This window comes from Myotis nattereri (genome assembly GCF_964212035.1).
Source record: "Myotis nattereri genome assembly, chromosome: 3".
NCBI classification, from domain to species: domain Eukaryota; kingdom Metazoa; phylum Chordata; class Mammalia; order Chiroptera; family Vespertilionidae; genus Myotis; species Myotis nattereri.
The window spans coordinates 159,984,118-160,011,178 of NC_138077.1; the positions used below are offsets into that span (position 1 = coordinate 159,984,118).

General features: G+C 44.4%; 1 protein-coding gene across 1 annotated transcript in view; it reads right to left on the minus strand.

Moving 5' to 3' along the window:
* Positions 1-27,061, minus strand: part of AK5 (adenylate kinase 5) — a 193,402-nt gene that overhangs the window by 64,785 nt on the left and 101,556 nt on the right. Inside the window, exons 7-8 of the mRNA XM_081088444.1 lie at positions 21,598-21,688; positions 12,309-12,385 (exon numbers count right to left, since the gene is read on the minus strand). Of these exons, the coding sequence (XP_080944570.1) occupies positions 12,309-12,385; positions 21,598-21,688 (168 nt within the window). The remainder of the gene's footprint in view (positions 1-12,308; positions 12,386-21,597; positions 21,689-27,061) is intronic.

Below are 27,061 nucleotides of genomic sequence, written 5' to 3' on the forward strand. Positions count from 1 at the left end.
TGTTAAGACAATTGAATAATGCTTAGCACTGTGACTGATTTGGGGTAGGCACTTAATACATTTGAGCTATTATATTGTTCTAAGGGTATTATGCTCTCATTTAGTCCTCACAAAAACCCTATTTTGCAAGTGAGGAAACTTTGGCAAAGAAAAGTTCAAGGCCACACAATCAGTAATTGGCAGAACCAGAACTCGAATCCAGGCAGTCTGACTGCCAGCCCGGGGTTTTGTCCACTATAGTCCCCTGTGCACCAGTACCTCTGCTTGATAATAATGAATTCTTTCTTACTTCAGGGTCAATGGCCGACAAGGAACAGGTTTTACTCCTCCTAGCAGGTTATCCTTAAGAAAAAACTCTTATGATTTTTGATATTTGATAGTTCAGTGATTTTTACTGGCCTGAATTGAAGTCTGAAAAGGATTGTACAATTAGCAATGTTCTAAGATGGAAAATGTTACTCAGCTGCAGTTAGTTCCATTTGATTCAATGATATAAGTTAACTAGAGGCCCGGTGCAGGAAATTCATGCATGGGAGGGGGGTCCCCTAAGCCCAGCCTGCACCCTCTCTAATCCGACCCCCTGGGATCGGGCCTAAATTGGCAGTCAGACATCCCTCTTATAATCCAGGACGCTGGCTCCTAACTGCTCACCTGCCTGATTGCCCTTAACTGCCCCCCTGCCAACCTGATTACCCCTAAATGCCTCTGCCTGATCGCCCCTAACTACCCCCCTGCCAGCCTGGTTGCTCCCAACTAACCCCTCTCCCCCCACTGGCCTGGTTACCCTCAACTGCCCCCCTTGCTGGCCTGGTCACCCCTTATTGCCCCCCCGCCGGCCTGGTTGCCCCCCCGCCGGCCTGGTTGCCCCCAACTGCCCCCCCTCCACCGGTGTGGTTGCCCCCAACTGCCCCTCTGCCGGCCTGGTTGCCCCACGCAGCCTGCTGTTCAGTCGTTTGGTCGTCCCTCACTAACCCCCTTGCTGGCATTGTCGCCCCACGCAGCCTGCTGTTTGGTCGTCTACCCGGTTGTTTTGGTTGTGATGGCCCCTGGCTTTTTATATATTAAGATGTTGAAAAATTGAGAGATAACTTCTAGGGATACAGTATCACCCCTACCCCTAACCCCCTTAGATTCTCCAGGAATGGGATTCAGGAACTAAAGTAGGTTAGTGGAGGTGATATTTAGATATTTCTGTGATAATGGTGGTGGTAGATGATCACACACACACACACACACACACACACACACACACACACACCCCTTGGCTCTTCTTAAACAAATAGACTCAGAGGTGGAAAAGACCTTAGGAGGCATATAATTTTCCCAGCCACAGAAATCACTGGTTTTTAAAAACATCCCTGAGGAATGGTAACCTAGATTTTGAATATCTTCCATGAGGTAGTCAACTAGATAACACTATTTAGGAAACTCGTTATATATTGATCAAAGGGAATTCCATCTCTTTGTAATTTCCAACTCCAGAGCCCACTTCTCTCTTACACAAAGAAGCAGAAATCTAATTCCCTCGTCTACAATATAGTCCCTTATGGAATGGAATTGCTTCATTGAACAGTTAATTATGGAGCATGAGTCCAGGGCTGTACAAAAGGCAGTGGGAACAGAGTTTAAGACCACAAACTCCACCAGCCAAGGTGAGCACAGGCCAGCAGGAGCCTGGTCAGGAAAACGTGCTCCTTCACTTGGGTATTTCCTGATCCTTCACCTCTTGTGGGATAGTTTTTGGATTCTTTCACATCCCAGCTACCCTCCTTTGAAAACATGTAAATTAAAAATAATTTTCTCGAACCTTTCATGCATGTGGGTCTCTAGCTCCCATATATGTGGAGTTCCCATACATATGCATACATTAAATTTGGTTATTTTCTCTTGCTAAAAAAATAATAATTTTCCTATCATTGCCATATAAATTTGTTTTATTCCTTGTCCTGCATTTTCAGTTTACAGAATGTCAGACTTCTTCCTATACTTCCCTTTAAACTTCTTCTTCATTCAGTTTATAGAGAGAGTATTTCTGAATTGCCACTCTCTACTCTGTCCAGCACTGTGCAAGGAACTGAGGAATTACAGAGAAGTGTGCATTGGCCGTTCCCGTCGGTATAATATACTGGGGGAGAAAGACACGGACACAAATAGCCACAATCCCTGTGACAACTGCTATCATGGAAATAGGAACAAATGCTGGTAAAAGTAAGGAAAGTCTGTGGAAAGTTTTGACGATGGTACTGGAATCCCAAGAAAATTCTTTATTTTCACTGTTTTATTATTTTCTTCAGCTCTGTGCTATTACTTAAGTTATTTTGAAGAGAGGTCCTAAAGTTGTAAACCTGTTGTTCTATATTTTCTATCTACATTGAAAACAGGATATGAGCCACTTACAGGAAATAATCATCATGCTAAGCTTTGTATAACCATACGTATGGTGCTTTAAACTTGCTAATATGCCTTGATAGAAATCGGCTCTTGGATCTTCACGTTATTTTCTTCATTTTATGGATTTGAAAACTGAGGGTCAGAGAAGTCAGTGATGTGACAAAGTGGCAGAACCAGAACTCAGACCACAACACCACCCCTAATAAACATGCGGATTCAACACGAAAATGGACATAAGGATATACACGACCTGAAACCTCACAAAGAGAAAGACAACTCATCAGTGGGTGGACAACGGTAACTCTGCTCCTTGGCAACCGACTGGAAGGAGCAAAGTGCAACCTCATTACATCCCTCCTCTGCCAACTCGCCTGTGTTTGCTTTTCAGGTCTTTGTGCACTCCCCACCCTTACTTCTGCAAATACATCACAATCCCAGGAGGTCAGTTGGTTTTCCATTAACAACAGTTTCCCGTTCTTAAGGCTCCGGGCTCATTAGATGACAAGTCACACACGAGTTCTATTTCCTTCCCTTTATAAGGCAGTGACTATTGTGTTATCACAAATATTTTCATTTTGCCTTTAAAATGACAGGGCATTCAAGTTATTCTAGTTAATAAGATGTCATAGGAGCTTATGTGCCGGGAGCCGGTCCATCCTTGCTGTTTCAAGGGACCTGGCATATATGGCATACTGTTCTTAATATTTTTGCTCACCTTCTTGGCACTATGTGTTTTAACCAAGGTCTCCTCTCTGAGAAAGGTTATTTCCCCAGGTAGGGATTTTCCCCTGAAGTTAGGGAGGGAATAAAACCCCTCAACTAAGTGCCAGGCGGGTAATTAATCACTTTAACTATGAACAATCATGCTTAAGCTACATAATCTTTACTCCCTGGAATGGAGATAAGAAACGCCCTAACCTTTGTAATAGAGATTGATAGGATTGAATCAACTGGTATAAATACAGATGTAACAAGACAGCAAGACACAGAACTTAGAACACAGAAATTAGAAGACAGAACTTAGAAGACAGAACCTACACAGAACCTAGAGACAGAAGAACTTCGCTGGAGAGAACATGGCAAAAGATCCTGGACTGAACCTGACTACAGAAATTGGCAAGAGAACCTGACTAGAACCTGATGACTGAACCTGGCTGGAGAACCTGGACAGAACCTGGCTGGAGAACCTAGCGAGGGAACATGGCTACAGAACCTGGCTGGAGAACCTGGAGAACCTAGCAAGAGAACATGGACACAGGACCTGGCTGGAGATCCTAACCAGAACTTCGCTGGAGATCCAGACCAGAACTTGGCTGGAGATCCTGGCTAGAGATCCTGGCTAGGCTGCTGATCAACTGAACGCTGCCTCCGTGTCATTCCTTCTTCGCTGACTCCGTCCACACCTTTGGGGACCCCTGGACCTGCTGGGGTTGGACCCCGGCACTTATGAAATCAGCTACAAGAATAATAGGGTTTTTGAAAAGAGAAAAGCAGTTTCTACTGATCAGTCCTTCCCACGGTTTTACCCCTGGAGTATATCCGATTGCTTTGGAAAAAAAATTCTATCAGTTCTTATTTCCTTTGCAAAGATCTCCCTTACAGTCCTGTGACGGTGTGTGGCAGATGTGCGAAGTGATGAGGCATTTACCTCTCTGTGTCTTCATGTGTGGAAATATGTCAAACTCTCGGCTCAAAATGGTAACCTAAGTGATATAATGTTGCTGGTTTTTATTAAATTAAAATCATTGGGGTGGCATTGGTTAATACATTATACAAGTTTCACGTGTACAGTTCTATGATACACCATCTGTATTTGTGTGCTCACCCCTCAAAGTCTAGTCTCCTTCTGTCATATATATTTTGCCCCTTTATTTCTTCATCCTCCTTCCACCCCTCTTTCTCCCTCATAACCACTGCTGTTGTCTGTGTCTATGAGTTTGTTTGTTGCTTTCTGTTTTACATCCCACATACAAATGAGCTTATATGGTTCCTGACCTTTTCCATCTGTAATGACACTGTTTAATATTTAATATCTACACTGAAAATAAGGACATTCCAGACTTTGCAATCAAGAATGGTGAAAACATTTCTTATTAATTTATGAGGTTTAATAATGGAACTTGTCTTTCTTTTATAGAATCAATTAGCTCTAGGCCGCCCATGGCCAGTGGAGACAGTCGGGAAGGGCTGGCTTCCTGAGCCTGCACCAGCTATTCTTGTTTTAGTGTTGGAAACAGCTAGACTTATATCTTTCTGATCTCAGTCCCTCTCCAACATCCCTGCTTTCATTTTTCCCATAGGCCCCCCAATAGTTTTCACCACCAACTACAAGTGCTGAGAAGGGAACCTGGCTATTCCAGCTTCCCAGCTTCAGCCAGGCCTTGTAGGACTTGTCACAAAAACCTGATTTTCCCATCAGAACTGGACTCAGTGTATCAGATACAACTTGGTAAGTCCCCAAATTATGATCAGTGCTGTGTTACTCAAATATACCGCATTGGGAATGACACCGTGTTAATCAGCTTTACAAATACAGGCTAACACATGTTTTGGCTAAATGCAATATTTCTCGATGTAGAAGCTGAGTATCACAATGGAAGTTCAGTTAAAATAAATATTTACTAAATGAATGGGGAAAAAATGGAAAAGGATCACTTGGTCAAAGTAAATTTTGAGGCACTAACGTCAAATGGACTATTGGACTGCTTGCCTACTCTGTTGTTTCCTGAGTCCGCGCTCAGCTGGTTCCACAACACAGCCCTCCACTTACTTCAAACCTCACACTCTTAATGGCCAGCTCTGTCTCTGGAAATCATCGAAGAGGAATTCACAACTTGCCACCATTACACATGCAAACCCATCCCATCCGTCTTCCTTGTTATAACCCACACGTGGTCCTTCCTCCCTGTACTTTAGAATCCAGCCCTCCTGCATTTCAAGAAATCTTCCTCTCTCTTGTAAATTCTCCTTCTCTCTAGTGGGTGGATCCTTCCTATGAATTTTTAAACATGGAGTATCTTCCATTGCAAACAAACAAAAAACAAGTGAAGATAACTTCCCCCAACAGCCCTCTGTAAGGTCCACAATTTCCTCCATGTTTCTATATACAATGCCCATTTTCCAGTCTCCCTCTTCCTCATCTCATCAATATTTGACACTCTCTGCTCATTGAAATACTGTTTTATTTTTTGGGACCCCCCACATTTTACTAACTTTCCTCTTATCCCTCTAACAGCTTCTTCTACATCTTTCTTGCCGCCTCATCTTCCTTCACGCAGCCTTTAAATTTCCTCAGTGCTTAGCTATGGACCCTCTTCTCTTCTCAAGTCTCTTCTCTTTCTCCAAGGGCTGCATCTCCACTTACAGCTTCAGCTTCTACCGTATTCAGCAGCTCACCAACGAATAGATCTTCCCTCTAAGCACCAGACCTGTATATTTAACTCTTCACCCGAATTCTCCATTTGGATGGGTAAAGGCCCTTGGAACTCTAAAATTACACCTGTGCTCTTTCCTTATGCAACGGGTGTTTTCTTACTGTTCTTTCTCGGTGAATGCCAATGCCATCCACCCAGCTGTACAATTTAAAAACCGAGGCATCATCTTCAACAGCTCACTTTCCCTTGGCTCTTGTATCCATTCCAATATGAAGTCCTGTTGATTTTGCCTCAGAAGTCCCTCTCAAATACGTCCTTTTCTGTCCATCTCCTTCACCCTGCTCTAGTGGAATGCAGCATCCAGGATCTTTTGTCTGGGCCACTGCAGCTTCCCACTGGACTCCCTAGATGTATTCCTGTCTCCCTCCAAAGTGCTGTGCACATTGCAGCCAGAACATTTTTAAAAAGCACAAATATAATGCTGACACACCCTCCTGCCTCCCTTCTCCAAAATATAACTCTTCAAGGCTTCCCACTGCTCTTAGGATAAACACCTAACCGGCTCTACAGAGCCCTAATCTCCAGACTCTGTAGAACCTGTTACCGCCTCCCCTTACAGAGCACTCCAGCCGCACCGGCCTTTCAGATGTCATGCTTCTTCCTGATTCTACGTGCTATTTCCTTTTCCCAACCACCCCTTTTGACCCCCTATGCTTTCTTCTTATCTCACTTTATTGCGTATAACTGGTTACCTCTTACCACACCTACACATTGCACTATGTATTTTCCCGAAGCCCTGAACACAGTCTTAATTACCACATATTTATTTATGTGATTATTTTATTATTATCTATTTCTACTATAAGCTCCAGGGGAGTAGGAACCATGCCTTCTTTTGCTTATATTACATTCCCAGTACCTTATATAGAGTCGGGCATATCAAATATTCTTCATATTAGTTGAATGAATACGCACATTAATAAAGTTGAAGGCATAGGCATAGATGAAGCGTTGGTGTAGGGAGAGAAGAGGGTCTATGATGGAATTTGGTGAACACACATTTTAAGGGGAAGGTAGGAAAAGAAAAACCATGTTGAGGGGAGGAGAAGAAAAAATGATCAAAGGAGTCAAGAGTTTTGAGAAAGCAGAAAGTGCCACCAGTGTCCTGGGCCCAGACATTGTAAGCACCGAGAGCTACCCTCCTGACGTGGCAGTGAGGAGATGCTTTTTAATGGTCTCTTCAGAGAACAGAGCAGGCAGAAGCTGGTGTATAAGCAGAATGGGAGGTGAGAACACAGAATCATGGGAGCTGACTTCTCTTTCCCCAAATTTGGGGTTGAAGGAAAGTGAAAGAGTCCCCCACTTGACATTTCTGTGACACTTGGCACTGTTCATGGCTTTTCCTTTCTTCAACGTGGAGCTGGTGGGGTGGTAGACAGAAAAAGAAAGATACTTTGAGGATGAGAACTTTGAGAGAGAAAGCAATGCACATTAATAAATCAAGGTCCCAGGAGAGATGAAAGAGATGAGATTAAGGATGTGGGTGGACAGTGAGCCTGGAGATACTGTTGTTAGGGGCATATGTATGTATTTTGGGGGTAGTGACCCCTTTATCCTTATGAAATGTCTCTTTATCCCTGATAACTTTCCTTGCTCTGGAGTCTGCTCTGTCTAAAATTAACATAGTTACTCCTGCTATCTTTTGATGAGTGTTAGCATGGCGTATCTTTCTCTGGACCTTTATGTTAATAACAAAACATTCCTAATTCCTCCCTCCTGTCCCTTGCATCATAGCTGTCACTCATTTCACTTATACTTAGCACACACTATCAAGTATATTGTTGCTATGACTGTTTTGAACAAACTGCGGCCTGTTAGAGCAATTAAGAATGAGAAAAATAAAAGTTTTTTTTACTTTCACTTATACATTCTCTGGTACTCTTCCTTTCTTTATGTAGATCTGAATTCTGGCCTGTATCCTTTTCCTTCTCTCTAAAGAATTTCTTTAAACAGTTCTTACAAGGCAACAAATTTTTGTCTGAGAAAGTGTTTATTTCTCCTTCTCTATAGAAAAGCAAATTTTTTTTCCCCTCTGGCTTCTTTTCATTGACTTACTGCAGTTTGAATATGATATGCCTAGGTGTAATTTTAAAAATGTTTATCCTATTAAGTGTTCTTTCAGCTTCCTATATCTGTGGGTTGGTATCTGACATTAATTTCGGGGAAATTCTCAGTTATTATTACTTCAAATATTTCTTCTCTTCCTTTCTTCTTCTCACAGTAATCCCATTACAGGTATATTATATCCTTTGTCATTGTCCCGCATTTCTTGAACACACTGTTCTTTTTTTCTCCCAGCCTTTTTTTCTCTTTGCCTTTCAGTTTGGGGAGTTTCTATTGTCATATCTTCACGCTCCGGGGTTCTTTCCTCAGCCATTTCCAGTCCATTCATGAGCCCCTCAAAGGCATTCTTCATTTCTGCTGGTGATTTTTATCCTTAGCATTTCTTGTTGATGCTTTTTAGAATTTCCATCTCTCTAACTTACATTATCCACCTGTTCTTGTATATTGTCTACTTTTTCCATCTAAGCCCTTAGCATATTAACCATAGTTTATTAAAAACAAAACGAAACTCCTTTTCTGATAAGTTGAATATCTGGCTCTTGTTCTGATGCTGGTTCAGTCTCTTCAGACTGTGCTTTCACGTCTGAATATGTCTTGTAATTTTTTGTTGGAAGCTGGACACGATGTACTAGGTAAAAGGCACTGCAGTAAATAAGTTTTAGTCGTGTGGTGGGAAGGTGTGGGGAGGATGGGAAGTGCTCTATGAAGGGCATGCAGTCCTGGAATTAGGTCTCAGCCTCCTGGTGAGCCTCACCAGGGCTTCTTAGTTTCTCCCCCTGAAAGTGGGGTGGAGGGCGTGGGAAAGCAGAATGGCTGGAGGTGGAGGGAGTTGGTATTTCCTTTCTCCTAGGTGGTTAAGCTCCCATGAAAGCCCAGCAGCTTAGGTCCTGGGAACAGTTTCTCCTGAGAGCAACCCTTGTTAGGAAGGAGAGAGTGCTCTGAGTATTTGAAAAAGGTTCCTCCCTCCCTCCCGCTGCCTGAAACACAAGGAGATTTCTCTCTGACACTGTGGGGACCTGGTCAAGTTCCTGGAGGCGAAACTCACAGAGTGTGGGGGACCTCTCTACCTGGGCCTCTTGGAGTTTTCAACTCTCAGAACTGCCCATAGGAGCCTCTGGCAGTTTGTCAATTACAGCTTGGGTTTCCCAGGGCCCTGGTTCCTGTGGAGATTCTTGTTTGTGGGTTTCTGTTCCCATAAGGTGTGATTCTCTGAGTCTGCCTTATTGCCGACTTTTGGTGTAGTGGTTTGCCTTGTGGCCTCACTTCTCTGACAGACCTGAGAATTGTGGATTTTTCAGTTTGTTCAGCTTTTTACTTGTTGTTAGGGCAGAGTGGTGACTTCTAAGCACCCACATGCCGGATGGAATCCAGGATTGTTCAGACAATTAGCATTCATCCAGCTGAAGCTACTACGGTGGCCTCTGCCACCCACAGAAAGGCAGCCATTCCTGAAAAGTTCAGTCTAAGTCGAGTTTGGAGCAAGAAAAAAAGGATGCTCACACTTTTAGGGCACTTGTTCTGAATGAGGTAAGCTTCATTCCCTACTTTCCTCAACAGTAATTCTTGGTGGAGTTGTCATCATCATTCTCTAGGAGAGGAAACCCTGGCTCAAAAGTGTTAGCACGTTATCAGAAAAATCACATGTTAAGTAGAAGGAATAGAAATCATTTTATCAGCTTTTAAAGGAATGGAAATTTACTGAGCACATGCTGTGTACCAGGCTGTGTGGCAGGCATTTTATACACACAGAGCAGAACATAGTCCCTGCGATACAGGAGAATATTACAACACAGGGTTTTATGGGCCCCCTGGGAGGGACAAGAGAAGAGCTTCCCCAAGGAGAAGCCTGGTTGAAGAAGCATGAGCAGGGGTTATCTGGGGCAGAGGTGATGGGGGCAGGGAGGACTTCGATACAGAGGAAAGAATCTCCACAGGAACCAGTGCCCTGGGAAACCCAAGCTGTAACTGACAAAGCACAGCCCATTTGGGGGACTGTAAATGGCTTGGTGTGGCCGGGGCATGAAGTGTGTTTTGAGGATTAGCAAGGGATGAGTTTGGGGAGGGATGTAGGTGGTCAGATTCTAATTTGAAGGTTCCGATGTATGTGGTAAGCGGTTTTATTTTAATTCTGACCTTAATGAGAAGTCAAGAGGGCTTTAAGCAGTGAAATGATGCCATGACTGCCTTTTCTGTTCAGAAAGATGAATTTGATGGGTGAGGAGCCGGGGAAGGGACACAGGTTAGGACACTGTCTCAGGGTCCCACAGAGGAAGGCGGAAGGTGTGAACCAGGCAGTGGGCCTGGAGAGATGAGGAGCAGTTCCTGCACAGAACTGGCCGGCTTCTGATCAAACTGAGGTAGGGAGGGAGAGAAAGGAAGGAGGTAAGGAAGATGCCCTGGCTTTTGGCTTGGGCAGCTGGGAGAATGGTGGTATCACTCACATAGGGAATAGGGAAAAGAGAAGGAAGAAGAGATTTTGTGGGGGAAGATGGTGGGTTTGTTTTTGGACGTGTTGATTTTAAGATGCACATGGGAAATCCAACCGTTGCTGTTTAGCAGACAAGCATCCGAAATCATGGCTATGACTGTGCTTCTCAAAAGAGAGCATGTGCAATGAGGCGTGAAGGGGCTGGAGCACCCACATTGACATAATGAACTGGGAGGAGTCCAATGAGGAAACCAAGAATGAGTGAGCGGGAAGTACGAGGTGCACCAAAAGAGCAATACTCTGGGGGGCAAGAGTTTTGTGGTCCAGGCTGACTCAGTGCTCATGGAATAGATCTCTCTCTCTTCCTGGACACTGAGTAAGCTCTGTTTTCCAGCTTTCTTGCTTGTAGGGAGATGGGAATGTCAAATGGATGAGAAGAGGTAATGTGCAATTAACAGCAGGACTGCTTTCCTCATGCCCCTTTCCTTCCCCTGCATATTCCCTTTGGAAGTCACATGTAAAAAAACCTTTTTGGTCCAGCCGACATGGCTCAGTGATTGAGTGTCCACCTGTGAACCAGGTCATGGTTCGATTCCCGGTCGGTCACATATCCAGTAGGGGGCGTGCAGGAGGCAGCCATCATTGATGTTTCTATCTCTCTCTCCCTCTCCCTTCCTCTCTGAAATCAATAAAAATATATTTTTAAAAAACATTCCGATATTAACATTTCTTTCAGAATTTTCTGTTATCCCTAGTTTTTGGGGTGTGAAGTCTTTCATTTGTTGAACCAGCTGGATTTCTTGTTATGGTTTTTTCTTTGTGCCGTCTGTAATTTTGGATTGTGAACTCACCTTCAGTAGTGGTTGTCTGGTGTTTGCCTCTGTTGAGATCTTAAGGTTTATCAACTGAAAAGGCTCCAAAAATGTACCAGTGAATGGGTGGCATTTGGAAGCTAGGAAAGGAGGCAGGGAATGCACTCGAAGTTTATCTCCCCACAGTGAAACCTGTTGTATACCTGTGAGCAAATTACTCTTTGCTTAGTTTTCTTGTCTATGAAATAGAGATAATAATTCCTATTTCCCAAAGAGGTTGTGAGATACTCAAATGAACAAACTTAGCACTATGTTTATGTATGTATTAAGCACCTAATAGATGCTAAAATATAAGTATGTACCATTATATGACTCATCAGTAACTTCTTGCTTTGTGATATAAGGAAAGGAAACACTTGTGAAAATAACTTCTGCATATGTACGTGAAATGTGCAGCCAGCCTTTATATCTGGACAATGGTCAGACCTACCTGCTTTATTTGAGACATATATGAGTTGAAGATGGGGAGAAACCCCAGCCCATGTCCACCTGGCGCTCAGCCATTGCAGAGGAGCTTGGTGAGAGGTGGGAGGGAGTTTTGGACATTATCCTTTTTTAAAAAACAAGGCCTGATGAGAGGATTAGATCATTTGCCAACTATTTTGGAAGATTAAAATATAGCAGTAGGGAAAGTTCTTCTGCCGAGAAGAAAATGACCCAGATGCATTTCTTTGCTTTTATTCCAATAGAAAACATATTTTACTCCCTGGCTGTGTTGCCCTTGGCCATCAGTCCCTTTCAAAAGTTAGACATAGGAAAGCACATCCCCAAACCTGTAGCCAATGCTTATTAATAAATACCTTTGGTTTATTATGGATTAAGCGATAGAGATACAGGCAAATTCTTGGGCAAGATAACTCTGGTAACCTCATTTCTATCGAATGTAACTTTTGACCACAAACCTTTTCTTAATTTATTGCCATTTTATATCTGTGGATAAGGACGAGCTAAAGGGCCGAATTTAATGAATGAAAGCTGTAGGCTATTGTGATTTATTACAGGATACATGTTACTGTAAACATTTCTCAAAATGATTTGTAATTCTAATTTTCATGAAACATTAACAAAGGCTAAAATTAAAACTACTTAAACAGCGAAATGTTTTTAGGTTTTAATTACCTGATCTTCATAATCAGATCCTGTGTCAATGATCTCTCCAGAGTCCAACATCATTGGAGAATCAAGGTCACCTGAACCTAAGATTAGAAAGGAAAGGATGACCTAAGGAGGCTGTTTGTGTATATTTCTAGAGCAAACACTCTCCCACTAGGTTTCCATATTGTCCTCATGATTACATTAAATTCACAAACATTTCTAGACTCTTCCCATCTGCCAGGCACTGTTTGACCTGCAGACAGAAAATGCAGGTGCTGTGGACACTGTCTTCACCAGTGATGGCGAACCTTTTGAGCTCGGCGTGTCAGCATTTTGAAAAACCCTAACTTAACTCTGGTGCCGTGTCACATATAGAAATTTTTTTGATATTTGCAACCATAGTAAAACAAAGACTTATATTTTTGATATTTATTGTATATATTTAAATGCCATTTAACAAAGAAAAATCAACCAAAAAAATGAGTTCGCGTGTCAGAGGTGACATAGGTTCGCCATCACTGGTCTCCACCCTTAAGAAGAAGACAAACTTTTGTGAAGGAGATGGATTTGTCCATAGCAAGGTTCAGGGACCAAAAAGAGAGGGTTACTTCTGCCTAGTAGTGGAGGTGCTGGTGGAGGTGGGATTCTTTACGAGGAACGAATCCATGAGCCTGAACTGTGAGGGTGAATAGGGTTGTCCCAGAGGAAAGCAGTTTAGGGGTGTGCGATAGACACTGAGGTGGAGGGAACACCATGAGCCAAGTCCAGAGTGGGAGAAGAGCAAGGGTTCCTAGAAATAAGATATGCTGAATTTGCTCAGTCCATGAGAACCTGAGCTTTCCCTCCAGCCTTTGCATCCCCTAAGTCCCTGAAGGTGAGAAAAATCAGGTCAGCTTAGTGTATTAATAGGATCTTCCCTTCCTAGGTGCCACAAGTTACACTGAATTGCTTACCCAATGGCCCCCAAAGGCTCATAATGGAGCTCCTGGAGCACAACTGATTCATCATCCTCATCTATCAACTCTCTCCTGCTGCGAAATGCAGGGGTGGGCAAAAGTAGGTCTGCAGTAGTCATACAAACCAATAAATAACTAGTAGTACAAGAATAAATGCATACCCGTAAGCCTACTTTTGCCCACCCCTGTAGAAATCACCTAACTAACCAGAAAGACAGAAGTCAGTGCTGCCCATAAAACACTATGCACCCTGTAAGGAAATAAACGACTCCATGTTTCATTTTATACTCGGCCTTGCCAAATAATTCTTGGCCACAATATGCAATGAGTAATGTTGAATGAAGATGGAGTTTTGATAAAAACATCTCAGGTATGGACCTCTCCAGAGAGGCTGCTTTCATATTTTCTTCTGAAAAGAGAATCTAGGTAGGTTCTCACATAGTTTTTTTTCTCAACTCTTCTCTTCTCATCATCATCAGCCCTGCTGCTTACCAAACTAAGTACTAAGCAGTCACGCTACTGTTTATTGTTTGTATCTTTAAAATTTTTTTAAAGGATAATGAAGTTTTTCAAAATGGACATAATTGACCCGTCGAAACATTTTGGAAAAGTAGCTAACTGCAGGGTTGCTACTGAGAGTCACATAGGTGTGTGTGGCACAGTGCTAGGCCCTTGACAATTCCATTGTTAATAAGGTGCTCACTAGAATGGAGTGTGGAAGACTATGCACCACACGCTATTAACAGAGTGAGACTAGAGGGGTGATACACAAAAATTTAGTTATACATATATAATTGTTTAAAGTGGAATTATAATAGACTAGAGGCCCGGTGCATGAAATTCATGAATGGGGGGTCTCCTCAGTCCAGTCTGTGTACCCTCTCCAATCCAGGACCCCTCAGGGGATGTCAAATTGCTGGGATTGGGCCTAAACCAGCAGTTGGACATCCCTCTCACAATCCAGGACTGCTGGCTCCTAACTGCTCACCTGCCTGCCTGCCTTCCTGACTTCCCCCCCCCCACCTCCCCCTGCCGCCAGCATGATCAACCCTAACCGCCTCTGCCTGGTCTCTCCCAACTGCCCCCCTGCTGGCCTGGTTGCCCTCAACTGCCCCCCTGTTGGTCTGGTCACCCCCAACTGCCTCCCTGCTGGCCTGGTTGCCCCCAACTGCACCCCCTTGCCAGCCTGGTCACTCCCAACTACTCCCCCACTGCCAGCCTGGTCACCCCATGCAGCCTGCTGTTCAGTCATTTGGTCGTCCCCCACTAACTCCTTTGCCAGCCTGGTTGCCCCAGACAGCCTGCTGGTCGTTAATGTTACTGTAACGGCATCCTGGACAATTTGCATATTCCTCTATTATTAGTATACTTTTTATATCTTTGTGCGTCTGGTATTTTTCGTTCTCTCTCTCTTTTTGCTTTTGGTATTTTTCAAATAAAATCCTTTATAATAAAAGCCTAATATGTTAAGTGTCTGGTCATCTGGTCGTCTGTTCAACCAATCAAAGCATAATATGCTAATGATATGTTAAGGCCGCTTGCTATGATGTACAATGATTACCAGGGGATAGACACTCCGACCAGTAGGGGGCTGAGGTCTGGCTGATTGGGACTGAGCAAGATGAGCTGGACATGCCCTGGAGCCCTCCTGCGGCCCCTCCCCCCGGCCAGCCCCACCTCCCATGGGCCCCCATCGGGCCAGGCCAAAAGACCCCACCCATGCACGAATTTGTGCACTGGGCCTCTAGTTTTGTATAAGGCGTGTCTTAGGGCCAAGATACCTGACTGCCTGAAAGCCCAGTTTAAAGGTCAGTTTGCATGTACTAGTATGTGTGTGAGGCAGGAAATATGTCAGAAGTAGAATGCATTATTTTCCTATGATAAGAGCACAGACATTTCCGAACCAGTATTTCACAGACTTCCTCCTCCTCATTTTAGAAAAGAGAAACATGAGGTGCGGAGAAGTCAAATAACTTGGCCAAGGTCCTGCAGAAAGTGAGTGAGATAAGGATAGAAATTATAGTCCCCATTTCTCCTACACATCCGCTGACTCCAAATTCTAAGCAGGAGCCATCCCAATGGCTTTATAACTATGATCTTTCCTTCTAGCATTCGATAGGAGAGGACCTGGAGGACCTGCCGTCTCCTCTACATTCTGCGAAAATGAATGGTTGATGATGAGACGCGTCCCTGGGTGGCTGCAGAAACGGAAGGATTAGAAGTAAAATCAAGGTGTGTCACTCCAGCTGGTGACAACCAAGGGGCTGCTAGGAATAGCATCATTCAAGGTGATGGCAATTTTATTTAGTTTTCACTACTTCCATAGTATGGATATTCCCACCGCTGCCGAGTGGAAGTGGAGATCGGTACTTAAATGATTCCCTCATCTCACATATCTATTTTCTAGTACAGCGATTCATATGAAGTGAGCAACATGATATGAACTCAAAGGCTTATTAAACATGTAGCTGCTTTAGTTCCTGTGTCCTACTTACTTTATTTAATTAGAAACTGTTCTTCTGGTTGTTTTAGAAAAGCACAGAGTGAAGGGCTTGTACACAGCCCAGTTAAGAGATATTATACATTAATATTTGAAACTGGAACAAGATTATTAGAAAACTGTTTTCAGCAACAGAATGAAGAGATCTTTGTTTACAAAAACAATAACCCTCAACCTGTGCTTACAAGGAAGAAGAGATTGGCTTTCCTGAAAAAATGCTTTTAACAGAAATTTTATTGTATCATAAAGGGGAGGAACTTCTTGACACATTGTTGCTCTTGGCGACAGTACTAATTTATTATAGAAGGCAACAGACAAAGGATGTCATTATCAGCTCAGATAATGACTGAATAGCTTTCATTTTCTTTGGTATTGGTTGCTTGGTTTGCTGAAAATGAGACCTTTAATAACAGTCTAAGGTTTGACTATACAAAATAGGGAGGTAAATATAGCCATATGTACACATTTTGCCTTCTTTCATTGGGCAATTTAACATATAAAACAACTTCAATGAAGTCTCTTGTTATCTAAAGAAAAGAGCAAAATTAGGACATTTGAAAAAAGTGATAGTATGGCTTTCACGTTCCCCAATTTTGAATTTCTTGATTTCTTTTCATCTTTAAAAAATATCCTTTCTGTAGACACCAGAGAAAAATATGAGCTGAATTAAAAGTCCACAGGGAGCACTCAGTGTCACCAGTTTTAGATGCCGACTGGTTTTTGGAAATATCATTTCCAGGCCGTCTCCTTAAATTTAAGTGGGAAGTTGATACAAATTGGCGTTAGCGGTACCACAAGGCTAACCATGCTGCTTCCTGGGATAATGCCACAGACGTTTTCTTCCTAGTCACTAGGACCTAGTGGATCTTCAATCTGAGGTGTGAGGAATGCCCTCCTCCCACTTTGAGTACCAAATAAAGAAACACTCCCTCAAGGCAGGGCTTCTGGGCAGTGAAGGGTGGATAGAACGCCTCTTGCACTTCATCTGCCCCTCTGAGGAAAGCGGCCTCTCCCAGTTCTGTCTCTCCCACTAAATTATAAGCAGCTTTGGGTAGGGCGTATTTCATCTCTGAGTCTAAGAATGGTACTTAGAAATCCTATGCATTCGACATACATATGTCAAAGGACTGAAGTGAGTAAAAGGATACTGACATCTGACTTTTGTGGATCTTGATCTTCATTTGCTCCACAAACATTAAAGCCCTCGCAAGTGTTCCAGGAGTTACCCAGGAGCCGGGTGGAGCAGCCAGCGCTAATGCCAACAAGCATGGAAAGTGTTAGTCACAGTTTGCATTTGAATTACTTTAAAGAGCCCTTTTTTTGAAAAAATATGTGGACAGTATTTGGGACTAAAAAGTGAGCTCCTTGAGGGATCTGGTGTGGGTGGACTACTCTGGGTGAGAAGGGAAGGGGGATTTTCCAGTTCTTCCATCCTGGGGCGGAAGGAGGGAGGAAGGGAGAGAGGGAGAGCAGAAGCAGACCCAGGGAAATGGGGAAGAGTTGTGTTAGTAAGATGTGGTCTGTCCTTGGGACTCCTCAAATCCTCAGCAGAGATGCTAACACACACACACACACACACACACACACACACACACATAAACACTAGAAGCCCAGTGCACAAGACTTGTGTATTTGGGGTGTGTGTTGGGGAGGTATCCCTCAGCCCGGCCTGCGCCCTCTCACAGTCCGGGAGCCATCCGTTGGACATCCTTAGTGCTGCGGTGGAAGCGGGAGAGGCTCCTGCCACCACTGCTGTGCTTGGCAGCGGCAGCCGTGAGCCAGGCTTCTGGCCGAGCGGTGCTCCCCCTGTGGGAGTGCCCTGGCCACCAGGGGGCAGCTCCTGCATTGAGCATCTTCCCCTTGGTGGTCAGTGCATGTCATAGCGACGGGTTGTTCCACCATTTGGTCAATTTGCATATTAGCCTTTTATTATATAGGATATATATAGTCTTTTCAATGTGACAGCCATGTGCTTTACACACATAAACCATTTACTGTTCCCAATTCTCTGAGGCCCAGAGAGACTGAGTGCTAGATCCCAAAGCCCCACTAGAGGCATTAATGGAGGGCTGCAGGGAGTGGGGGACACTGCAGATGGGCTGGAGGGGTGCAGAGGTTCAGGGAACTGCATTCTATGGCAGGGAGGCAACAAACCTACACTCTCCTCTGGAGCCAATGAAAATGTGGTGGGGCTGTGAGTCGGCAAACTCAGCTGAGGTGACCAGTAGGGAAAGGCCTTCTATGCTATCTCCTGTGAGATTCACACTGGGTATCACACACATACACATACACACACACACACACACTCACACTCACACACACACAACACACACATTGTCCTTTTGAAGCCTTGCACTCTAAAAAGGGAAATAGATTTTTTTTAACAATCATATTTCTAATTATATAATCACAATTGTGATAAATACCCTGAAAGAAAAGTGCAGGGTGCCACTCCAGGGCCTAATCTAGTCTGGGATGGGGCCTGAGCAAGCTTCCTGAAGAAATCACATTTGATCTGAGATACATATGTCAAAGGACTGAGGGATACCCCCCCACACACACCCCAAATACACAAATCTTGTAGGATCTGACCAGGTGATGGATGGGGCTAGGAGTTGGGAGAGTCCAGGGATGCAAATGCGGCCTGCCAGCTGTGAGTTTGACATGCTTGCCCAGGCGTTTCCAAGCAACTTGTGCAAAATGGCCAGAGGCAGGAAGATACCTGAGGTCTCTAAGACCCTGGAGGAAGCTGGTGTGGGCGATGGGGGAGGTGATGCCTTAGAGGGAGCAGGACCCCTGTGGGAAAGCTAAGGGTATGTTTCCCATGCACTGGTGCTCAGCCTGCAGGAAAGCCATTGAAAGTTTTGCTTTGTTTCATTTTTTGTCAGGGAGGCAGGGGGATCAGAGAGGCATTCTAGGAGGATTCCCATGGCAACAACAATATTCATGACAGACAGGAGAGGCCAGGGATGGGCAAGGAACGACACAGCCTGGGTGAGTGCCGTGGAGACTGAGAACAAGATTGGACTTCCAAGGTGACCCCGAGGCAGAGGATCAGTGTGGGCTGTGAGGGTAGGAACATTTTTGCCCTGCTTTCTTGTAAGAGAAAAACTGCGTGATTTGACTTATATGTGGAATAGAAAAAAGTGAAGCAAATAGAAGCCGAGCATGACGGTGACCGTGAGCACGCTGGTGGGCGAAGCGGGGAGATGTTGGCTAACGTTGTACCAAGTTGCAGTGAGGTAGGATGAATAAGTCTACAGGTTTAATGTACAGCATGATGCCTGTCGGCAATACTCTGAATACTGGGACTTTGTGAAAAGAATATACTTCAGGTGCCACTGATCACACATAGAAAAACGGTAACTACTGGTATATGTCAACTAGTTTGACTGTAGCCATCATTTCCTGTGCTGCACATCTTAAATATATACAGTTTTTATTTTAAACATTTAAAAAGGAATTGAAAGCCATTCCCATGGAGGTGATCTGAGAGCCGTGGGCAGCTGGGACTCTGTAGGGGGTTCAGAGAGAAGGAAAGAGTAAAGGAACAAAACCCGGGGCTGGCAATTCACAGAGCAGAGGACACCGGCAAGACCTGTTTAATTGGGTGAGTCACCGACTTTCCTGAGCCTGGAGATTTCATCTACAAGCGCAGGTTTCTGTTTTCTCATGGAGGAGAGACGGATCTGACAGCCCTGGCCCATTCCTTAATGAGAACAATAGCTTGGAGCTGCGAAGTGGCTGCTTCCTGGAAGGCGGCATTGCTTATTTCTAGTTCCCACAGTCCCTCCCGGGCACACGTCATTCACCGAGGGCTGACACAGACAGAACAGACTGCTGTGGAGGCTGGAGCAGAACCCAGCTCTCGGGACTTGGGAGTGGAAGGAGCTAGTGGGAGTCAGAGCCGTGAGCACAAACACCCTCCGTGAGAAGTCGGAGGTGTAGAGAGGAAAGAGGAGCCCCTTCAAACCTCTGCAGAGGGCAGCCACTGTGCCCTGGGCCAAGGGGACGTGGGAGAATAAGGGCAAAGGCCGGTCCTCAGGCAGTGTACCGACTTAGCACAGAAGCCAGTCCGGCTGCATTATTGCAGGACGAGGCCACGTTGGAAAAATGCCACGTGAAAGACACAAAATGCTGGCAGTTCTAAAGAAGGGGCAGCCTACATCAGCCCCCCCCCCCCCACTGTATTAGCAAACTGAAGCTATCTGGCAATTAGATATCTGTTGTTAGAGGTCTGATAAGTGTTCTAAGTAAGATATTAACTTAAAGAGCACCGGTGCCATGCATTCGTCAGAGCAGCAGCAGTCTGTTTAGCTGGTCTTATGTGCTTCTCAATATTGCACCTTTCCCTGCAGTAGGCCATCTTTTTGTAAACATCATTGGAAAAGTAGGCAGCTGAGTTAACCAGTTATCTGTGCTCTGTAGGTCTGCCTTTCAATCCTGCCTTTCTTTAAAGCTACTCTTAGTGGGCTTTAAATATGGCTTAAAATGTTAAGTGTTTAGCCTTTTTCTTTACAGCCTAGAACTTTTTGGTCTTTATCCACTGAGGCCATAATTGAGAAAAAAAGATTCGGACTGAGCCAAAGATTGAGAGTCATCACATGGAATTGATAGTTGAAGCCAAAAGGGACACCACGTTAACCCAGAGAGTAAAGGACGGGGAGAGAAGGGTCAAGGACAGAACTGTGAGACCTGCCCACTATGGGGGTATGATTGCTCTGCATGACCCTCCAAAGGCAAACTTCTAGGTGAGAGTACTAGGAAGAGAAGGGGCAGGGCCACTGCAGGGATTGTGGAGCAGGTGGGAGTGGCTCTCAGATCCAAGAGGAGGCTCCTCCCCACCTCCCCCCAACCTCGGCAAAGGTGAGACCTGTGTGGGTTAGGGAGTCCTGCAGGAATTGGAACTTTGAATTCTTGTGCAAAGTGTACGCTAGATTAGATTTTTCTGAATTATAAAAACACTAGAGGCCCAGTGCATGAAATTCGTGCACGGGAGGGATCCCTAGGCCTGGCTGGAGGTCAGTGCCTATCAGGTTCCCTGCCTACTGCCTCCTCCTTTCCTTGCCGCCCACACACTGACACCATGCGGTTCCCTGCCTCCCCACCTCCCCTCCCTTTCCCTTGCTGCCCGTGTCCGCCACCACCCACCCCCAGTTCCTCATCTCAGCCCAAGGCCTGGCCCCGATTGGGCGATTGGGACCTGCCAGCCAGGGGGAGGGACCAGGAGGTTGGCTGGCAGGCCTGGATAGGGCAATTGGGGTCTGCCGACCTGGGGGAGACGGCCAACTGCCGTGGGCGGTGGGCTGATTGGGGCCTGCCAGCTTAGGGGAGGAATGGGGGAAGGACCCAGGAGGTTGGCCGCTGGCCCCGAGGAGGGAGCCGGCCCTTGGCCCCCCTGGGAAAGGGGTTGCGTCTGCTGCCATCCACCCCCGGTTCCCTGTCCCAGCCCCGGGGCCTGCCGGCTGGGGGGAGGGGCTGGGAGATTTGCTGGCAGGCCCCATTGATGTTGAGGGTGTCCCCTGGTGGTCAGTGCATATCATAGTGACCAGTCATTCCGGTTGTTCTGTCGTAATGGTCGCTTAGGCTTTTATATAAATAGATAGGTCTTATGCTACATGGTGACTATCTACTAATTTGCATGTGTAATGACTGGAAGAAAGGCAAGTAACTATAAGGGCCTTCCTTTCTCTTTTGTTTTGTTCCTTGATTTCTAGACCAGAAAGTATAAAGCTCTGAGAACAGCGTCATCCTCAAAACCTCACAGCAATGTGTTGAGCTCCAACCTTACTACAAAGCCCCGGACACCTGGCAGGTGATCAGGACAGACCATTGCTCGAAGGACACAGGGACTTACTTGCTGCAGCCTCTTTGTTCGGAAATAACTTGCTGTCCACCGCCATGCTGATGTCATAGAACACCTCATCCTCATTTCGGTCGGCATCGAACTGGGGGAAACCAGGACAGACACATTGGGAACATGAGAATACATAAATTATTTCATTCAAAAAAATAATTAGCATGCTCACACAGCTGTATCTCTAATGAAACAGGGAATACAGATTCTTAGAGAGCTTTTTAGGCCAGACCTCATATCAAACAGAAAGGGGTGTTAGGGAGTAAATTACCACTGCAAAATTAGGCAATAGTATGGTCAATTATGGTTAAAAATGTGTAGAATTTTCTTAATTTATAAAGTAAGATTTGGAAAAAAGGAAAACTGAAATTTGCCTTGTGTATTTCTGGCTTCTTTTTTTTTTAATTAAAAAATTCAACTCTTATCATTTGCAACAGCATGCATAGAACTGGAGAGCATTATGCTAAGCGAAATAAGCCAGTCGGAGAAAGATAAATTTCACATGATCTCACTCATATGTGGAATATAATGAACAACATAAACTGATGAACTAAAATATATCCAGAGACATAGAAGCATCAAACAGACCATCCAACCTTAGGGGGAGGTGGGGTTTGGGGGTGGGGGGTGGGGGGAGGGTGTGTGAGAGATCAACCAAAGGACTTGCATGCATGTATATAAGCATAACCCATAGACACAGTCAGTAGGGGGGGTGGGGGCATGTTCTTGGGGGGTGGGTGGGAACAAGCGGGGAGAGGTCAATGGGGGGAAAGGATTCATATGTAATACTTTAAACAATAAAGAATTAAAAAAACAAACAAAAGGAAGTAGATCGTGTATGCTTAGAGATAAGTGTGAAAAGGACTTCAAAAAGAGAAGCAATTTAGTGTCTATTAACGTCTAAATTTTGCTTAAAGAAAGGGTGGGTGGGACTGGGAACACTTCAGATTAAGGAGAAAGGCTGGACAAAAGCTTGGTCTGCTGCCCTGCACTAGACCAAATGCTAATTTATAACCGTATGTGAGTTTGCGCTTTGAAGCAATCGGGAATTAGTTTTCAAACTGCCTTAGAAGTTTTTATGGGCATTTTTTAACAAACAAAACTAAAATGCCTAATTTCATTTTCATGAAAACTTTTATGGCAAAGATGCCTTTTCTTTTTAGAGTTAAAAGAGAGCTTATTAGTGAAGCAGTGGAACAGAAAGAAGGCTACTCTATAGACAGAGCAGCCACAAAAATGCTTTACGTGGCCTAAAATTACTCTTTGGAAAGATATAGAGCAGAGCAGTTAGGGAGTCATATCTTTGTTATACCACCTAGATAGCTTTATCATTGAGGATCTCAGAGCCTGACCACCCCCTACCCATGCTATCTATCAGCACAGTGGGAGGGTGGTGCAGGCATCCAAGAATGAGCATTTACAAATGAGGAAAGCAAAGCCCAGAGTCATATACCTAGTGTCTTGAAAACTGCCTGATTTGTAGCAAGTTCTTGATAATTTAATTGAATAAATGAATAAGTGAACAAATAAAAAATACTCATCCAAATATGTAGTTTTAAAGAATAGGACATTTTTCTCATGTATTGTCAAAAAAGAAACCCCAAACCAAATTTTAGTTACCAGCCTAGATACTATAGATACTATACAATAGATATAGTCTACAGACACTATAAATGTAGATGTAATAAAAATTACAGATTTAAATATTTATTTTACCATTCTCCAAAATTTACAAAATGTTAAGGAAACATGTGTTTATATAAGTCCTCTATTTTCCAAGCTGTGTGCAGTGTTTTTCTAAATATACTTTTATCACTTTAGTTTCTAAAAATAGCTTTACTGAGTTATAACCAATACACAATAAACTGCACATATTTAAAGTGTACACGTTTGACATCTGTATATACCCAGAAAACCATAGTAAAAATAAAAAGAGCGAACATATTTATCACCTCCAAAAGTTTCCTTGTGCCTCTTAGAAATCTCTTCCCTGCCCCCAACCAGGTAATCATTGATTTGCTTTCTGTAACTATGGATTATGTTGCACTTTCAGAATTTCACATAAAAGGATTTTTACAGTATGCAACCTTTTTGTCTGGATCATTTCACTCAGCACAATTACTTTGAGATTCATCAATGTTGTATCCATAGTTCATTCTTTTCATTGCTAAGTAGTATTTCATTATGGATATACTACTAATTCCATGCTGGGTATCTTTCAGCTCAGACATTGCAGTTTTCATCTCTAGGTGTTTGATCTGAATCTTTTTTCTTAAAAAAAATCTTTGTCCCTATTTAAGATCTGAATATTTGAAATACAATTATAGTAACTTTTAGTGTCCTTCTCTGCTAATTCTAACATCTGCTGTCAGTTCTGAGTCATTTTTGATGAATATTTTTTTTCATTATTATGAGCCATATGTTGCTGTTTCTTTGCATGCCTGGTAATTTTTTATTGGGTGCCAGGCATTGTCATTCTGACCATGTTGGACACTAGGTATTTTTGTATTCCTATAAATATTGTTAAGCTTTGCTCTGGGATGTAGTTTAGTTACTCAGAAACACCTCGATCCTCTTGTTTTTAAGATTTGTCGGGCTGGACCAGAGCGATGTTTAGTTTAGGGCCAATTGTTTCCCAGTGTAGAGGCAAGGCTATTCGAAGTCCTCTACCCAGTGCCTGGTGAGTGAAGAGGTTTTCTGGTCTGACTGGGAGAAATAGGCACTATTCCACGCCTGGTGTAAATGCCAGCTACTGTTCCCGCTCACCTCTCTGGGTGGTTTTCCCTCAGCTTCAAGTAGTTCTCTCACGTGCTGTGCTGATGAGGACTCTGCTGAATAACAGGGCGAGGGGACCCATTGTGCATCTCCACGGTTCTGTGTCTGCACATCTCTCGCACTGCTGAAACTCTGCTCTCAACTCCAGACACCTTGGTTTCTGGGACCCTCAGCTCTATCTGATCACTGCATTTATTTCCTTTCTCTCAGGGAATTGTTGCATTGCTTGATGTTCAGTATCTTGCAAATCACACACACACACACACACACACACACACACACGTATATACTTGTTTGTTTCATCTGGGAGGGAAAAATCCAGTCTCTCTTATTCCATTTTTGCCAGGAGTTTCAACCCTTTAACTTTTCATCATAATAATTATCTTGAAGATATTTAAGAAGATTTAAGTGATTTATTCCATTACATTTTTCTGCTGAAGTGTTTCATTATTTTCAGTGAGGGAAACTTTAATTAGAGTCATTTTCTTACCTCCCCTCACAGAGTTAAAGCACATCTGTATGGGGCTTCAAAGCGCTTAGACTCCATCACATCAGCCTATGGAAAAGGTGACACAGGTAGATTTCTTTCCATTTTACAGCTGAGGAAGTATCTATTCAGAGATATTATGGCTTTCTCAAGTTACACAGCTAATAAGCAGTAGAACTAGGACATGGCCTGAGGGTAACTGATACTTTCCATCCGAACAGGCTATACATACCGTCACGGTAAGACAAATACAGCCTTTCTGATCAAGAAAGCATTAACACGACCCTTTTGTCTAAAAGCAAGGGGAGAAAAGCAGGTGGTGGTCAGGGCAGGTACAAGGAGACCACAAAGGGACAGTTAGTGTCATCTTCCTGCACTGCTTCCCACAACCATATACTGTGGTGGTTTATTTTTCTTTCAAAATGTGTGTTAGCTATCGTCACTGAGGGATAACATCTACTAAGAAAAGTTTTGTTTTTCTTTTTTTCTTGGACTTTTGAGGGATGGGTGGGAACATTGCCATCCTATATAATAAAAGTCCAGTGCCCGAAAGGTGGAATGACCAGAACAACTGCTTGACCAATTGCTATGATGCACATTGACCACCAGGGGGCAGATGCTCAATGCAGGAGTTTCCCCCTGGTGGTCAGTGCACTCCCACAGTGGGAGCAGCCGCTAGCAGGCCCAGGGTGAGGTTGAGTCTCTGCACCTATCAAATACCTGAGACAATCCAGATTCTGGTCTGATCCCACCAGCTGATGCAGGCCCTCAAAGGTGTGTTCTAGAAAGAGTACAGGGAGCTGGCAAGAGGGGATGTGACTGGGGACCCCTTTTGGAGGCTGTCCTGATGGCTGAGGATCCTGGAGCATGGCTGCCCTGAACATCCTGGATGGTGTCACCGACCTGGCGTCCCACCTCAAGGACATTCACCAAGTGGCTTTGGGGTGCAAAGCTCTCTTCCAGGTTCCTCCAGGACACAGAACACGTCTTTACCCAAGACATTACCCCAAAATATCAGCTCAGACTAATTTCCTCATTCAGCAGCTGCTCAGAGAGCAGATCCACAGCCACTCGGCTGACCCGGATGAGTGGTGCTCCCACAGTGGGCCGATCCCCGCAGGCCATGCCCCCACCAGTGCACATTTCTGTGCTCCGGGCCTCTAGTTTTATAAATAAAAGAATATATGCTTATGTTTTAGCCAAGGATCCCTAGAAAACAGAGCCTATGCTAAAACGTACAAGCGTTAGCCTTTATTGGGGAGGTGTGTGCAAGTGAGGCAGAGAAAGAAAGAAAGCAAATGGAAGGTGGTACCTTACTGAGCTGGGTCTCAGCTTCATGAGAAGACAAAGCTGGTCGCTGGGTCTCCATTAAGACTAAGTGGATCTGCTACCCCTCAGACAGTCTGATGGGGGAGAAAGGAGGGGCATTTATATGCTGGCTCATTTCGATTTTCTGTCTTTCACTGGTCCAACTTTTCCCTTAACAAGGAGTTAAGTCTTCCCACCACTTCTTGGGTGTATTGCCTAGTCCCTGTGGCCCCACTGGGAAGGCAGACCCCGTGCCCTTGGGATGGGCACAGCATCTAGTCTGGAAGTGCTGCAAGGAGCCAAAGCCACTGCAGCCCTGTTCGTGCAGGCTCCCACCGTGGTGGGATGATGAAGCCCAGCCCTCAACCCTGACACTTTGGGGCAACCCCTAACTGGCTGGGGCAGTTAGCAGGGGTGGAGGTGCCCTGGCTGGCAGGGCAGCGGTGGGCAGGGCTCTCCATTCAACAAGCAACTATCGCCCAGCCATATGGGGCCAAGTCAGTCAGGGGAGGCTTGCAAATTGAGCTCAGGGAGCTCACAACTCTCTTAGAGCTAGATTTGAATTTTTGTTTCCCCCGTAGCAGCTGTCTGACCTTGAACGATGTATTTCCCTTGTTCTTAGCACCTATACAATGGGGTTGCTGTGAGGCCTAAGAAGATGGGATATTTAACACACCAGTGCAGAGCTTGGCATGTAGTCCTTCTTTATAGTTTCTCCTTGCATCCCTAGGGCTGAGGGAGCAAATCCTAATAGGGATCTGTAATTTGGACATACACAGACACACGCACCACACTTTTTTTTTTTAAACCTTGGGGGTTCTGGAATGAGTAATACAAAAGACTACCTAGGAGTTGTTCTATCCTCCAACTGATTTGAACAAAGATATGCTTAGT